At 43.3% G+C, this 17,480-nt stretch overlaps 1 protein-coding gene across 3 annotated transcripts in view; it reads right to left on the reverse strand.

Moving 5' to 3' along the window:
• HBS1L (HBS1 like translational GTPase) overlaps positions 1–17,480 on the reverse strand; it is a 108,712-nt gene that overhangs the window by 46,273 nt on the left and 44,959 nt on the right. The window contains exon 7 of one of the 3 annotated variants that reach the window (XM_056852864.1): positions 14,714–14,729. The exons of the other annotated variants lie outside the window; for them this stretch is intronic. Coding sequence (XP_056708842.1) covers positions 14,714–14,729 — 16 coding nt within the window. The remainder of the gene's footprint in view (positions 1–14,713; positions 14,730–17,480) is intronic. 3 annotated transcript variants of the gene reach the window in all.

The following is a 17,480-nucleotide window of genomic DNA, read 5'->3' on the forward strand; positions in this document are numbered from 1 at the left end:
ATATTACAAAGATGTTGTGCTACATATTACTATGGAACGGGAACTGTGCATTTCCTTCTTTGGGCTCTTTCCAAACACAGTAAATATGCAGAGATACAACATGCACCCATGAAATACAATTCACCTTTCCCTCTTCGGCAAGCTACAAGTACTCTGTAGGGAATCCATCATGAATATGCCATGTGGAAGCCTTATGAAAGCCAACAAAAAGAGATCTGGGACCCGGATCAAAGTAACCAGAGCTAAATCTTGGGAACATCATCTCAGACCCTTCATACTCATATTATGGTTTAAATTTACCAGTAATTTCTGCGGACAGAAGGGATCGCCGCCTGAAGAGCGTGACTTCCTCACCTCCCCACTCCTGCTGCAGCCCAAATGCTCCCTGAAATGCTGCTTTATGGGGGAGCCCAGATATTTTGGACAACTGAACTGTGTTGAGTTAAATGCAGTTTTCCAACTCTTAAATAAGATACTCATCCTTGGGTAGGGCAGACACTTCAAATTCTCAAGTTTATTTACCTTGCGGTAAGACTAATTTAAGTTTAACTGGCAAACACAATACCATTTTGTATAATGCTATTATACTTGATGCTGATTAAAAAACACGCAAAGCTCATGGGAAATGAAAGGAAATTAAGAACACACTGTTCTCCTTTGCATATGTAAAGAGGTAAAGTTAAAGATTTCGCACAGATCTGCTCAAAATGAAATATGCTGAGAATACACACACCTTTTAAATGTACAAAAAAGGCACCTGTAGACGTGCAGATAACAAACTTAAAATAGTGAACTCTCTTATAGAATCACTTTAGTCCCATGTTAGCATTGACTTAAGAAGGGAAAACAGAGAAGTGAGCCAGCATTTTAAACATTACAACTTATTCACAGCCCATTCCTAATCTTTTGTTGACCGGGGACGGCATGGCCAAGGCGCTGCTGCAGTGTCTCCAAAGCCGTTTCACGGCCACTGAAATGTTTTTAAAAAAAGCCTTTTAAAGGCTTTAAAAAAAAAGGGCCTTTTTGCCCCATAGAGAAAAGCGATGCTACACCTGCTAAAAAGCAGTCGCAGCAATGCTGTTCTTGACACCGGTGTGCTGGCGTCCAAGCCTCCCCATCAGCGTTGGGGCCACTCACTGCGGAGGAAGTAGCTCAGGCGCCAGCACAGGGGGCCCCAACGCCAGCACAGCCCCTTCCTGGCCTCCTGACTTTCGTCCTTGGAGGACAGGATTGGGCTGTTCGAAGCCTTGCTAATAACTGGATTCAGAAGATAGAAGCCAGTATTTCTGCAGACACTGTCAATGTTTCTCACTAAAGTAACAATTGCCATCATTACCAAATATGAAAAACCATACCATACTGCGCTGCCCCACCTTGGTGATGTTGCCTTCCATGAACTCAAGTCATAGACTCTAACTACCTTCATTAATCCTTTTTTATTTTTTATTTCATATAAATATAAACATATAAACAAATATGACAGAATAATACATCACAAACAACACAATACATATACAAGATCTAAAATATACTAAAATAAAATTTATCTGTGTGGACCTTTTGTTTCTTTCTTGTTGTCTTCCCTGTAATTACTGTCATAGCTTTATAACATTAAATCTATTAGTTCTTGTAGGTTATCCGGGTTGTGTAACCGTGGTCTTGGTATTTTCTTTCCTGATGTTTCGCCAGCAGCTGTGGCAGGCATCTTCAGAGGAGTAACACTGAAGGACAGTGTCTCTCAGTGTCAAGTGTCAGCACATTATCTTGATACTTACAGGACAATGGTTAGCACATTATCTTTGTTACTTTTTTGCAGGACAATGATTCAGCTCAAACCCAACCCCTTTCTGACTATATATTACTCTTCCTACACACTTGACACTGAGAGACACTGTCCTTCAGTGTTACTCCTCTGAAGATGCCTGCCACAGCTGCTGGCGAAACGTCAGGAAAGAAAATACCAAGACCACGGTTACACAACCCGGATAACCTACAAGAACCAATGAACTCTGACCGTGAAAGCCTTCGACAATATTAAATCTATTACTTTATAACACTGAATCTACTGCTTATTAATCAATCTTGCTATCTCATGAGATAGGTGCTATAAACTTGCATAGGCAAACCATTTTATGATAGATCATTCTAATTGCTTAGATATATTTGAATATATTCACTAGATTCAATTGTATATTTTTCCATTATTAACTCATAACTCAACATTTTCATTTCCAGTTTTACATTATTACGAGACATATGCATAGTATAACTTCCAATTTTTTTGAAACTCTTGACTGGATCTTTTGTTCACATAATTTGTCAATTTAGCCATTACTGCATACTCTGCTAGCTTATCTTTCCAATCTTCTATATCTGGACACTTCTGACTTCCATTTTGTAGCAATCATCACTCTTACGGCCTACCTTCATTAATCCTTGACAATACTGGAATTTAGTAAGACATCATTCTTGTACAAGGAATTTAAAATATCCCTTTAGTGGTGGTTAAAGGACACACACAAATCTCTAATCTTTGCCACAAATGGGTTTCCTAATAGTAGTAATACTATACTACTCTAAAACAAGTTTAAGTATACTATGGTTTGGATACAATCAATCTGACTGGAGTTCCCCCAGAGTTTCAGAAGATCCCTTCCTCTGTTTCCAATAGTATGAATCCAAACTGTTGAAAATGCCTCAACAAGCTGACAATTATTTCTTTCAGCATACAATGACAATGCTTGCCCAGAGAAAGAATATAGTAGTATGAAGGCCCTATCTTGCATATTGATCAAATTCTTGATTTGTATAATTAGCCACACACTCATCTGACAGCAAGAGTTATGGAGTCTCACATCATCAGATATCTGTCTACTCATGTGTCCTGAACCTTCATTACAAACACAGTAAGTGACTCCATGGTGGACATCCAATCTAAATATGCTCAGGCTGAAAGAGCAGATGGGTCAAGGTGGGGCCAATGCATTTAAATGTATTCTCAGACAACGAACTGCTACATTACAGAGTTTTAGCCATTAGTAGGATTACAAATTCCACAAGTGCCCCAAAACATGTTTTAGCTTGGGATGATATAGTGAGTTCACCCAACCAAAGGGCCCTTAGTATGTTTACGTGACTCAGGGACTGTCATATCAGAGAATTATTTTAAAGTTACCTCTGGAGGTTCACTTACCTTGCCTTGCCTTCCACTTGACTGGGCTATATCATACTAGATCCCTTACTACAAAAACACATCTTGGCCGATGTTACCAAATCCCACAGAGTTCTCCATGCTCTTATACCAAGAGTGTCTTCTCACAAAACAGTCTTTTCTGAAACCTCATTTGGGTGACCTCAAAGGTCTAAAACACTTCCCTGTTGGTTAGGGGTGGTAGAGAATGTTCATAAGGGGGATACAAGACCACTGTAGGTCAAACCCAAAAATTACCACTACCATTTTTTTCTGGGGAAAGGCCCCCAAGCATCCCTGGGCTTTATATAGCCCTCACAGATTACAAGTTCTATACACAGGGACAGGCAGAAATATGGTGATATAGCAGGGAGTGGGGAACAGGATATTCAGAAAGGTTGGGGTGGCTAATTAAGTGGTATATCAATATGCAAGGTCGTGCCTTTATACTACTTATAGAAAACTGGCTGATCACATGGAAAATGTAGGGGAGTTTGCTCACTTTTTAAATACCTGATGAAATGTTGCAATACAACTGACCCCAACTGGCTTGGTAATATTCTGTTGTGTCTGTTGCTCCACCTCATTAGGTTGCTATGGAATGAAGTCATCCACTCTACCCATCCCTTGTCATTGCTGCAGGTTTTTTACAAAAATTGTTTCTACATCTGAAAATATGGCTGGATGGGAGGTTAAAACTGGCACATGTTGTAGATAATTTAAATGACCCCAAAAAAGTCTCTAAATTTGAAATGAAGAAAAGGAAGGAAGAAAGCCCTGAATGGTTACATTTAAACATTAAAATCCAGTTTTGTGTGTGTGATATATAGATATACTCATATACGTATATACAGATATAAGTATATAAAAGCTCTCTAGGTAACCTTGGGCCATGCTGTTACATCTGAAACCCAGGTAAATCAAACCAGTCCTTAAAAGACAATTCCAGCCATGGTGCTCTGCAGCTTACCTTTCCCATTCTATATCATGACCCATATACTAATAAGAGGGCCATCCAACCACATGGGAAAGCTTTACCACTTAGTGAAGGCCACAAACCATAACATTCCGACTGCATGGTGAAAAAAAGTGGCACGATATTTGCAGTACTACAGGCAAACAGAAAATCCTGCCACATGGTAAACTGGTCGACTATACTGGTTCCCAGTAGTCAAGTATTAACAAGTTCTACTGTATATGGTTGTGCATTCAAATTATTTAGTTTCAAGACATCTCTATGATAACTGAGACCCTCCAATAGCAGATTTACATTAACATCTACCAATTTACAGCCCCACATACTCTTTTCATACATCTTTTCATTCATCTGACAGTCTTGGTCTCCTCTGCACACCCAACCTCCATACATTAGTCATTTGATGTACCGTATATACTCAAGTATAAGCCGAGTTTTTTAGCCATGATTTTTGGCTTAAAAAACTCACCTCGGCTTATACTCGGGTCAATACGGTAATTCGCCTGCCGGTCCCTCTCCCAGCGCGCTCCCGCTGGCCAGCTGAAGGGCGGGCTCTCCCGCCTTCTACCCCCCCACCCGATCGCACCTTCTGTGTGGCGGCGGCGGCAGCTTCTTCCCCCCCCACCCGATCGCGCCTTCTGCGCGGTGGCGGTTTCTCCCCCCCACCCCACCCAATCGCGCCTTTTGCGCGATCGTCGCGCTAACTGCGCGATTGCGCCTTCTGCGCGGCAGCGGCGGTTTCTTCACCCCCACCCCGCCCCCCCACCTCACCCGGGCCAGTCCTCCCGCTTGCCAGCTGACCCTGCGGGGCCTCCTGCGCGCAGGTAGGGGGCCGCCGCCACCTGCCCGCGCACCTTCCCTGCGGGCCAGGAGCGGCCTGCAGGGCCTCCTGCGCGCAGGGAGGGGGCTGCCGCCACCACCGCCTGCCTGCGCGCCTGGAGCCCAGTCAGGTAAGCCTGCGGGGGGGAGGGGGTGCATTTCCCCCTCGGCTTATACGTGGGTGCCTAATTTTTCCCCATTTTGGGGGTGAAATTAGGCACCTCGGCTTATACTTGGGTCGGCTTATACCCGAGTATATACGGAACTTGTAATCCACACTTTCAATAGATCTGAAGTTATGAATACATATCCCAGTATAACAGAATGGCTTTAAAATATCCAAGCATTAAAACACTCATAATAAAAATGAACAGCAGTAAAACTAAAACTAATCAAAGAAAAAGCATAACAAGCCAAAACCAGTTCCCATCAATATACAATATAAAAAGCAGCCTAAAAATGTTAAGTTCAACTTGTAACACAAAATCATTGTAAAGTAGTTCGTATAACAACTAAAACAAAAGCACAAGATCCATATAAAAGCAGCATTGGCATATCAAAGTACACACATGGTCACAAAAAACTCAAGAAAATGCCCTGTGTTTAAGGTGCATTATATAATAGGGGATTGGGGTATACTAGAAGTATTTGAAGCTCAGGAATCAAAAACTAGAAGCCGCAGGATTTGCAAGTATTTCACGTAAAGGCATCATCTATGAATGCCACTCTCCTCCATTAACATGCCAAAGATTCTGCTAAAAGAACTTTGTCTAGTTAAGAACTGCAAGTCGTATGTTAGAATATAAGAACAGCCTGATGGATCAGAGCAGTGATCTATCTAGTCCAGTGCATTGTTTCACACAATGGCCAACCAGTTGCCCTGGGGGATCAAACAAACAGACACAGAGGCCAAGGTTGTCCCCTACTGCCACCTCCCAGCACTGATAATTCAGAGGTTTGCTGCCTGTGTAAGATGGAGGCTCCCTTCAGTCACCATGTCTAGTAGTCATTGATGGACCTCTACTCCATGAATCTGTCTAATTATTTTTTAAAGTTATCTATGCTTACGGCCCAGGTTAGCCTGATCTCGGTCAGATCTCAGAAGCTAAGCAGGGTTGACCCTGGCAAACATTTGAATGGGAGACCTCCAAGGAATACTAGGGTCATGATGCAGAGCCAGGCAATGGCAAACCACTTCAGAACGTCTCTTGCTTGAAAACTCCACCAGGGGTCACCATAAGCCAGATGTGACTTGACGGCAAAAAAACACACACCAAATGCTCAGAGCCATCACTATCTCTGGCAGAGAATTCCATAGCTTAATAGATCATTGAGTAAAGAAGGATATTCTTTCTCTGTTTATAATACAAAGATCACCTTAAACTAGAAAATTAACATTATTATATTTAACGTAAACAAGTATGGTGAGCAGCAGGGTGTTTGGAGCTAATTATCTTGCAGTGTTTTATTTTAAGTGTGAAGTTTACAGTTTAGCTGCTTTTTCCAAATGGCCAAAAGGGACATGCAAAATATAATAGAACCTCAGATAAGCTGAAGCACAAGATCAAAAGTTGGATCTGATGTTCATTTTTATTTTTACTAATTCTCCCCTCCCACTATACATCCCCACATCATGCTCAGAATTGTCTGTGGTCACCTGAAACAAAGGGCAGCGGGGGGGGGGGGTGCTTTAAAAAAAACCAATAAAATATGTTTATTCAACTATATTGCACATCCAGCACTAGGAATCACAGAATCATAGAGTTGGAAGGGACCACCAGGGCCATCAAGTCCAACCCCCTATATAATGCAGGAAATTCACAACTACCTCCCCCCTCCACACCCCTAGTGACCAGAAGTTGGCCAAGATGCCCTCCCTCTCATCATCTGCCTAAGGTCACAGAATCAGCATTGCTGACAGATGGCCATCTAACCTCTTCTTAAAAACCTCCAGGGAAAGAGAGCTTACCACCTCCCGAGGAAGCCTGTTCCACTGAGGAACCGCTCTAACTGTTAGAAAATTATTCCTAATGTCTAGACAGAAACTCTTCGATTTAATTTCAACCCGTTGGTTCTGGTCCGACCTTCTTGAGCAACAGAAAACAACTCGGCACCCTCCTCTATATGAAAGCCCTTCAAGTACTTGAACATGGTTATCAGATCCCCTCTCAGTCTTCTCTTCTTCAGGCTAAACATACCAAGCTCCTTACTCATAAGACTTGGTCTCCAGACCCCTCACCATCTTTGTTGCCCTTCTTTGGACACTTTCCAGCTTGTCTACATCTTTCTTAAATTGTGGTGCCCAAAACTGAACACAGTACTCTAGTTGAGGTCTAACTAGAGCAGAGTAAAGCGATACCATCACTTCGCGCGATCTGGACACTATACTTCTGTTGATGCAGCCCAAGACTGCATTTGCCTTTTTAGCTACCGCATCACACTGCTGACTCATGTTCAGTGTTTGGTCTACTAAGACCCCAAGATCCTTTTCACACACTACTGCTCAAACAAGTCTCCCCCATCCTGTAATTATGCATTTGATTTTTCCTACCTAAATGCAGAACTTTACATTTGTCTTTGTTGAAGTGCATTTTATTAGTTTTAGCCCAATTCTCCAGCCTGTCAAGATCATCCTGCATCTTGCCTCTGTCTTCTACTGTATTTGCTACCCCTCCCAATTTAGTATCATCTGCAAATTTAATAAGCATCCCCTCTATTCCTTCATCCAAATCATTTATAAAGATGTTGAACAACACCGGGCCCAGCACAGATCCCTGAGGAACTCCACTAGTCACTTCTCTCCAAGTGGACGAGGAACCATTAACTAGCACTCTTTGGGTACGATCTGTCAACCAGTTGCGGATCCATCTAACAATAATAGGATCTAACCCACATTTTCCCAATTTGTCAACTAGAATACTATGTGGAACCTTATCAAAAGCCTTACTGAAATCTAGATAAACTATGTCTACAGCATTCCCCTGATCCAGCAAGGTAGTAACTTTCTCAAAAAAGGAGATAAGATTAGTCTGACATGACTTATTCTTGAGAAACCCATGCTGGCTCTTAGTGATCAGATCCATCTTTTGTGCGGCTGTCCTTGACAAGAGGACAGCCTGATGGAATACTCTTCCAAGTAACATCAGGGCCCTGCGGAACTTGAAGGAGTTTCGCAGGGCCTGTAAAACAGCTTTCCCACCAGGCCTACAACTGAGGGCAGCCGCGGATGTCATCCACGTTGGCCTCCCTGTCCTCCCCCTCTTTACCTGTTGTCATAAGCTAGACGGGGTGGCCTGCTGGTTGTTTTCTCACCAGTGCTGGACTTAGCATCATCTAATGTTTTAGACCATCTTTTTAGACTGTTTAAATTTTTAGTTTTAAAGAATTTTAGATATTGGGAATTATGTTGATTTTAATATTGTCACTTGCCTTGAGCCCGACTTTGGCTGGGGAGAACGGGGTATAAATTAAAAAAATATACATTCAAAACCTGTTTGGCTAACCCTTTTTCTGGTTAAAATTATTGGGGATGGAGTTCCGCAGTGCCTGTAAGAGTTGAGAAATGAGCAGAGATGTTTCTTATTTTTTAATTAATAAAGATACACTTCAAAACATGGCTCACACTGATAAATTTTCTTTTCTTTCTGTGTTCCAGAGGTAGACAGCCTGCTACCCAGTTTGCAGTTCCCTATTGTGTGCCTAAATTTATGTGCAAAAATGTCATTAACAACAGTGCTGAGTTAGAGGACATTAAAAATACTGAATAGATGCTTTTGCATTCTTTGCTATCTAAACGTGTTAGTACCAACACATTTGCAAAAAAGAACCTTTGAAATCAGAGTGTGAAACTGCTAAATCAGCTTTGACTCTAATTTGCAAGACATAATACTAAGCCATATCAATGCAGTAGGCTGATTAAGCTGAACTTATCAGCACTCAACAACTTCTGAACTGTTAAGCAATATTAGCAATTTAATAGACAATGAGAAAAGTTTGCATACCTCATTGCTATGATTAACAGGGCATGTTTTTTGTACATTTATACATATCAAAAGCGACTTAGATACCTGACTAAGTGCAACAATACCAATATAGCAAACATTACACCTAGGTATTACATCACAAAATTTACTCAGGACTATGGATAGCACTGACAAATATTTACTGGTAACCCAAGTTGTCTGCAATGAACGTTGTTAAATTTTGTGTTAAAAATACAGCCAAAAATATTTTCAATTCTTCTCTTGCTGTTAGTGCACAGGAGAAAAATAAAAAGGACGTTTTAAGTCCACTTGTACCAGGTTTCTGAGTCTGATGCATATAGAAGACTCCCTTGCAAACTCATTTCAACCCTACTACAGGACACATGTAATTTTAGCCACAGTGTTATAGTAGCTTCCAGGTACCTAGTTAAAAAAATACAAAAAAGCATGTTTGTTTATCATTAAATCCCACAGAAGTCAGTGGGACTTACCCCTGAGTAAATGTTCATAGGATTGGGAAGTGTTAACATCCTGGAAACAGAAATGGCCTCATGGACCCTTATAGCCAGCTGTAGTCAGTTAGTGATACTTGGGGACTAGGCTCCAGTCAGGTAGCCCATTCCTGAAGGGGGGATGAATGCACAGCAGTCAGGAGTGGTGCAGCCATGCTACCTCCACAGAGGCTTCCCGGCCCCCCCAGAGAAAATAAAATAATTTAAAATGTTAAATGGGGAAAACACCCCCATAGAAAACAGAGGCTACACCACCCAAAAAGGTAGCATAGCAAAGCTGAAACTCGAGGGGGCGTTCCCGGAGCAAGAGGTGTTAGGATGCTGCCTACAGGCAGCTCTGCCCCCTGGAAAAACCCCTCACATAACAGTGTGGGCTCCCACTTCCGGGATTTTGCACAACGCTTACCAGTGCTGGTGTGAATGCCCCGTGCCAGCGTAAATGCCTCTTATCCTGGGAGAAATGGGCACTTACGTCAGTGTAGGGTCACACCGGCGCCTATGCCAATTTGACCCCCTTCAGGATTGTGCTCATAATCATGCCCAGAACCAATGAACTCTGACAGTGAAAGCCTTCGACAATATTTTGAATGCCTCTACGGGGAGGAAATATTTCAACAGACCCGGAGATTGGAAATACTTCGGAACAAGAAAGCACATCTACTTTGTTCTTTAACTTTTCTACTGCGATGCAGAGACACACAATGATTCAGCTCAAACCCCTTTCTGACTATATATTACTCTTCCTGCACACTTGACAATGAGAGACACTGTCCTTCAGTGTTCCTCCTCTGAAGATGCCTGCCACAGCTGCTGGCGAAACGTCAGGAAAGAAAATACCAAGACCACGGTTACACAGCCCGGATAACCTACAAGAACCAATGAACTCTGACCGTGAAAGCCTTCGACAATATATAGTCTTATGTTACATAGTTAAAAACTAATCCTTATTTCATGATTAATAACCTTTGAACTATAATGCTTCTTGAATAGAAAACTATCTTTAGATAGATTTCCCTCAAAAAGCCTTTTATCAAAAACATCCAATTTAAATTTTAAAAATCCAATTTTAAATTAAAAAATTCATTAAAAAAAACCCACAGATTTTTATCCACTCTGCATAAAACTATATTAATGGAAGTTATCAGACTTCAGATAACTGTCCCCCATTGTCAAAATCAGTGATCCCCCAACACAGCACCAGCTAATGTGTTCCCTGGTATCCCGCTTGCCACCTCATGCCCTGTTCCCGAACCGATTCCTTATCCCCTTCTTGTTTTCCTTCTCCTTATTTACACATCCTCCTTTCCCACTATTTCCTGTGATACTTTTCACATTCCTTTGCTTACCTTTCTATACCTTTCCTTCTCCCATGAGTCTGTCCTTCATCCCTACCCCCACACTGCTTCACCAGCTGGTTTTCATATTGTGCTACAAGTTAATGGGAGGATGGAGATATTTCAGTGGTGGCAATGGGATTGGTGGGGTGGCAGATGGAAAATACACCAGGTTCAAGCGGCCTCGTGTGAAGCCTGGCACTAGCATTGTTAAAGGGCAACAGGAACCTACACTCACAGACTGGCACCATTTGTCTTCATTGGGGCATGTATTTACTATAAACTACTTCACCACCGCAGTTCTACCACCAGCTGAAAGGAAGTGGGAAGAAGGGAAGAGAGAAAGACCCTTGCTATAGAATCGTTCGAGCAGGGACAAAGTCTCATAGACGGGGGAATTTGTTGGAATCTACCGTAAAGTAGCGAGGAGGGAAAGGCATCAAATCTTGCCCTTGAAAAGGCCCATCTATGGTTTGGATTGGTAATATTGTCCAGGTATGGAGCTAGGGCCAAGTCCGATCTAGGTTTCAAAAGCTTATAGAAAGGGGGTAAGGTGGCATGCTCTGTTTGTAACTCGATATCAGTAAGACGTTGATGGACTATAATTTTTGCTTTTTTAAAATCCTTCTTCTAAAAGTTGTTCTGGATCTAACCCTATAGCTCTTAATTTGTCTGTGATTCTCGAAACCCATTGAGAAATGGGATTGGCAGCGAGCAGACTAGGAGTTAAGCCAGAGGGATGAAGGTGGATTTTCAGCCAATAGAAAAGTGTATGGCGCCATATTTCCGTTCTTACCATGCCAAGACCCGCCTCCTGTCTCAAGACCACACTTGGTGTACCTCTTGGGGTGTTAAATAATGATCTTAGAAATTTTGATTGCACTAATTCTAGGGGTTTAAAATTATCAGTTTGGATAATTTGTGACCCATACCTCATGATAGCAAGCACTTTTGATGAGTATAGTTTTAGAGCAGCGGGAACAAATCGAGCTCCCTCTCTCCTAAAGAAGTTCAGAATTGCGGTGGCACTTCTTTCTGCAGAGCAAGCCAGAGACTTAATATGGCCAGGTGGATTGCCATTAAAGGAAAAAGTTAGCCCCAAATACTTAAAAATTTTAACCTGCTCGATGGTATTTCCGTTAATTTGCCAGTTCAATTTTTTAAACCTATTGTGAAAGCGCATTATTTTAGTTTTTGTAAAATTGATGGAGAGTATTTCTTCCTGGCATTTGTTTGAGAAGAAATTGAGCGCCCTTTTTAAGCCCACTTTGGTTAGTGATAACAAGACAGCATTGTCTGCATACATAAGAATTGGAAGTTTTTTCTCTATCGTAATCTTAGGGGCATGTACATCTATGTTATGGAGACTGGTTATTAAATCATTTACATAAAAATTGAAAAGGAAAGGGGCAAGGATACAACCTTGTCTAACCCTTTTTGGGATTGGATTGGTTTAGAAAGTCTGCCGTCAGATGAGTATTTTATCTGTAAATAAGTGTTGTCATGTAGACTGATTATTAGATGTAAAAGTCTTTTGTCTATGGGTGTAGATTCCAATTTGGCCCACAGCCTTGTACGATCAACAGAATCAAAAGCCGCCTTCAAATCCACAAAGGCAGTATATAGAGTTCCCTTTTGTTGTTTGACATATTTTTGAATTAAATAATCCAGCACCAAACAGTGCAAAACCCCCTTGCTCAACAGCGATAATTTTCTCTTGGTTCAACCAATTGAGGAGTTTGACACATAAGTGCTTGGTATAAAGCTTACAGATTATATTTAGGAGGCTGATTGGTCTATAGTTGTTTGGGTCCGCTCTATTATGCTTCTTATATATTGGTATTATTATAGCAAGACCCCATTCCTCCGGTATTGAGCCCAATTGGTCGATATACGTGAAAAGATTTGCCAGAATCTGGGCCCACCATTCTACATTTGATTTCAGTACCTCTGTTGTAACATAATCGCTCCCGGGAGCTTTCCCATTTCTCAGATTTTTAATTAAATGTTCAACCTCGTCTGGTGAGACCGGGTCCCATGATGGTATATTATTTAGAGGTGGCTTGAGACCGGGTTTAGGGGGAACTCCCTTGAATAGCGCGGAATAGTGATTTTCCTATGTTTTAGCAGGTATCACATTTACCCTTAACTTATTGCCCCTATTATTGGCGCTGGCAATTAGTTTCCAAAATTCTCTGCTATCCTTTTCCTTGGCAGCCTTTATTAAGGACTGCCACTTTGATTGAGCATTCAATAGCTTTTTGGATCTTATAAGTGCTTTATCGTCCTTTTTTTTAGCCGAAATTTCTGCTTCTAGGATCGGGTTTGGGGAGGTTTGGAACTCTTTAAAAATTTTGATGAGCTTCTGTTTGGCCTGTATGCAATCAATGTCAAACCAACTTTTGTTGTGGGAACTTTTCGATTGGGGCTTGGTGAACTCTCTAGATAATAGAGAGGTTAAGTGTGAGATCAATTCTGTGTATGCATCCAGGGGGGATGTTCCATCACCTAATGGATAGCATAGTTTGTTATAAACCGATCTACCCGTTTCTAAAATGGTCCATTGGAGTAGTTTTTCATTTAACTCTGACCAGGACAGTCTTCCTGCACTACTCCATTCAAAATACAGAGATGTAGTTTACATGCCAACAAAGCTAAATGTTGGCCTGCATAATTTAACACCGGGTCTAAGGAGCAACGGTTAAGACTCATTATAAATTTCACCCTCCACACAGGGGTTAAAACTATACTTATTCAATAGCATCTCATCATTTTGCCCCATTCTTGCATTGAGATCGCCACCAATTAACAACATAGCTTTGGGATAGTTATGCATACAGTAGGCAATACTTGCTTCCGTTTTTTGCCAGGAGGCGTCAATTTGCGCCTGAGAGTGATGAGGAGGTAGGTATAAATTGAGACATACAACGGAACAATCTAAAAACCTAAGAACTGCCAGACCCCAGTTGTTCACGAGTTTGATTTCCTCCAGCACAACATTTAGCGCTGTGGAAACAAAAATACCCAGCCCACCAGAGGGTCTCCCACCCTTTATACTGGGCGACACAGGGGCAAGAGCTGCGGTATAGTTTGGTATGACAAAATCTTCTAACATCCATGTTTCCTGCAATAAAATTATATCAAAATGGGTTAAATACTCTAGGAAACCCCTGTCTAATGGTTTAATAGCCCATCCTGCAATTTTCCAAGATAGAAGTGAAATTTGCTGGCCTGGGAGAGACTTGGCTGGCGGAGTCCTGTGCAGTCAATCCAAAGTTATAAGGTCCAGTTGGCCAGACGCATCGTCAAAAACACATCCATTTTTGTTCATGAGTCTCGGGCTCTTCCCTGTGGGGTAAATCCTCGTGTCTATGGGGAAAGTTTTCTGTTGCTGAGGTTTCAAAGGTTCTTGGTTGACTAAAATGTTCAAATTAGTGTCAATTGGGGACTCAGCAAGGGAGCTTTTAAAAATTATGTTTGGAGGGAGTACTGTAGGTGGAGAAGAGACCTTCTTCTGTTGAGGCACTGGAATGAGGCCCTGTCAGGAGCAGGCCATGAGGATGGTATGCGGTAGTGCGATTGCGCTGCTTCCAGGTGTTGTTGTCCTATTCTGTCCAAGGCCAGTCTATGCCCCGTGTTTAGTCTTCATAGATTCCCATACTGTGGGAATCGCCAAGTACTCCTTCCTGCCTCTGGGAGGGGGGATTGCCTGGGTTACCAGTTATCTCCTTTTGTTTTTCCATATATGCCATGTACCTTGCCTTTGCCCCTTACTAGTGTCTTTTTGAATATGGCTTCAGAAACCTGTCGATTCTAACCAATAAAACTGCTTTCGTGTACTTGCCGTCTGCTGGAATCTGTTTATGGGTTTGCAGCAGGGCTAGAGCTTACATTAGGACACTAGTCCTATCCTTACTTGCTGACCTTGGCTGGAGTCCTGGAGGGTTCGCCTAGACACTCGTCTCCTCGGTTTGGGGCTCCCCGATGAGCTCCCCGAGGACTCCGACTTTCTGCGTGCAGTCTTGGAAGGAGGCACAGCGGACTTAGGCGGAGTTCACCCGGCTGGTTGGGCTGGTGATTGATCAGTGGCGTCACCTGGCAGCGGCGAGGACTCTGGAGGACTCAGGACTCTGGAGTCCCCTGGAGGACTCAGGACGCTGATCTACGTGCCCACAATGACCTTTTGGGACTGGATACTTTGCTGGAGGAGTCCTGGTTAGTGCAAGAGGACTTTGCTCTGCTAACTCGGTTATTGGCTGAGCTTACGCTCCGCGGGGCGCAACAGGAGTCGGCGGCCCCAATCCAGGGGCTCGAGTTCTGTTTCCCAATGGCAGGGGCTCGAGAGGGAGACGTTCCGCAAACTGTTCCGGATCCCACCCTATGCCGCCAGGAAGCACAGAGCGTTGGCGCCAGGACAGTCCTGGTCCTCATGGACTTACCGCAAACCACGGCAACAGCTGCTGATGTCGAGAAGGTACTAAACCCTGAGTTCGGTCCTTCCTCTGCGGATCTTGCTCAACAGGTCCAACCGCTGTTGGGCCAACACAAGGAGATCCTAATGCTCTTGGAACAAGCGGCAGAACCAATTGTGACGGCCGCCGCGGTCGCCAAACTCGAGGCGGACCGAGGGCTCGCTGATCAGAGGCGGGTGGAAGAGCAACTGTTGGTGGATGAGGCCACCGCTTGGGCGCGAGCGACAGCAGGGACTGGACCACGGCCAAAACTTAGCGGGAGACTGGACTGGTCTTCCCCCTCGTTCTCTCCGGACTCCCCGGAAACTGGCCTGCCCCGGGAAGTAGCGCACCAACAACAGCTCATCTTTGCTCCTGATGTGCAAGAAAATTCAGAGGAGGTGGACTTGTATGCAGAGAAGGGCGACTGGAATACAAACTACCAAGTTAGCCAAGCCTGATGAACTGGGGGGGCTGAGGAGGAGATCCATGCCTTGAGATTTCAAAACCGAGAGCTGTTGGATCGTATGGCCCCTATGAAGGACCAAATGGACTTGTTGATGAATGAGTACGCTCGCCTACAGCGGGCTCAAGCGGCGCCTGCACAGGCACCGGTCCCAGGCCAACAACCCCCTGGCCAGCAGCTTCCACAACAGCCGGCTCCAGGGCAACCTCTGGTGCAACCGCCTCCAGGACAGCCGGCCCTGGTGCAGCTGCCTCTGGGGCAGCTGGCTCCGGATCAGGGGAATGCTGTAGACATAGTTTATTTAGATTTCAGTAAGGCTTCTGATAAGGTTCCACATAATATTCTTATTGACAAATTGGGAAAATGTGATTTAGATCCTGTTACTGTTAGGTGCATCAGTAATTGGTTGACAGATCACACCCAAAAGTGCTTGTTAATGGTTCCTCATCCACTTGGAGAGAAGTGACTAGTGGAGTGCTTCAGGAATCTGTTCTGGGACCTGTGTTGTTCAATATTTTTATAAATGATTTGGATGAAGGGATAGAGAGGATGCTTATTAAATTTGCAGATACTAAATCGGAAGGGGTAGCAAATATGGTAGAAGACAGAGCCAGGATACAGGATGATCTTGACAGACTGGAGAATTGGGCTAAAACTAATAAAATGCACTTCAACAAAGATAAATGTAAAGTTCTGCATTTAGGTAGGAGAAATCAAATGCATAATTATAGGATGGAGGAGACTGGTCTTAGTAGTAGTGTGTGTGAAAAGGATCTTGGGGTCTTAGTAGACCAAACACTGAACATGAGTCAGCAGTGTGATGCGGTAGCTAAAAAGGCAAATGCAATCTTGGGCTGTATCAACAGAAGTATAGCGTCCAGATCACGTGAAGTGATGGTATCGCTTTACTCTGCTCTGGTTAGACCTCACCTAGAATACTGTGTTCAGTTTTGGGCACTACAATTTAAGAAAGATGTAGACAAGCTGGAACATGTTCAGAGGAGGGCAACAAAGATGGTGTGGGGTCTGGAGACAATGTCCTATGAGGAAAGGTTGAAGGAGCTGGGTATGTTTAGCCTGAAGAGGAGAAGAATGAGAGCTGACATAACCATTTTCAAGTACATGAAGGGCTATCATATAGACGATGGTGCTGAGTTGCTTTCTGTTGCCACAGACGGTCGGACCAGAACCAACGGGTTGAAATTAAATGAAAAGAGTTTCCGTCTTGACATTAGGAAGAAATTTCTAACAGAGCGGTTCCTCAGTGGAACAGGCTTCCTCGGGAAGTGGTAAGCTCTCCTTCCCTGGAGGTTTTTAAGAAGAGGTTAGATGGCCATCTGTCAGCAATGCTGATTCTATGACCTTAAGCAATGATGAGAGGGAGGGCATCTTGGCCATCTTCTGGGCATGTAGGAGTCACTGGGTATATGTGTGGGGGGAGGAAGTTGTGAATTTGCTGCTGGTGCAGGGGTTTGGACTAGATGACCCTGGTGGTCCCTTCCAACTCTGATTCTAATATGGTATAATAGGTATTTTATATTCTAACAGACAATCTGGCCCAATCTGTGGATACTCATACCCATGGATTGGGACCAAGTAGAGAGAAAGTAGATTTTCTCCAAACTTGGAGGACCCTCTAGGTTTGCAAAAAAATCTGAAACCCAAACAGAGGGGGGGAAAAACCTAACAGAGAGGTTTGAGCACACAACACACCTCCAGTGCCAGAATCCACCCTCCTCCCCAGGAGGC

The sequence above is a fragment of the Euleptes europaea genome, chromosome 7, assembly GCF_029931775.1.
Source record: "Euleptes europaea isolate rEulEur1 chromosome 7, rEulEur1.hap1, whole genome shotgun sequence".
NCBI lineage: Eukaryota > Metazoa > Chordata > Lepidosauria > Squamata > Sphaerodactylidae > Euleptes > Euleptes europaea.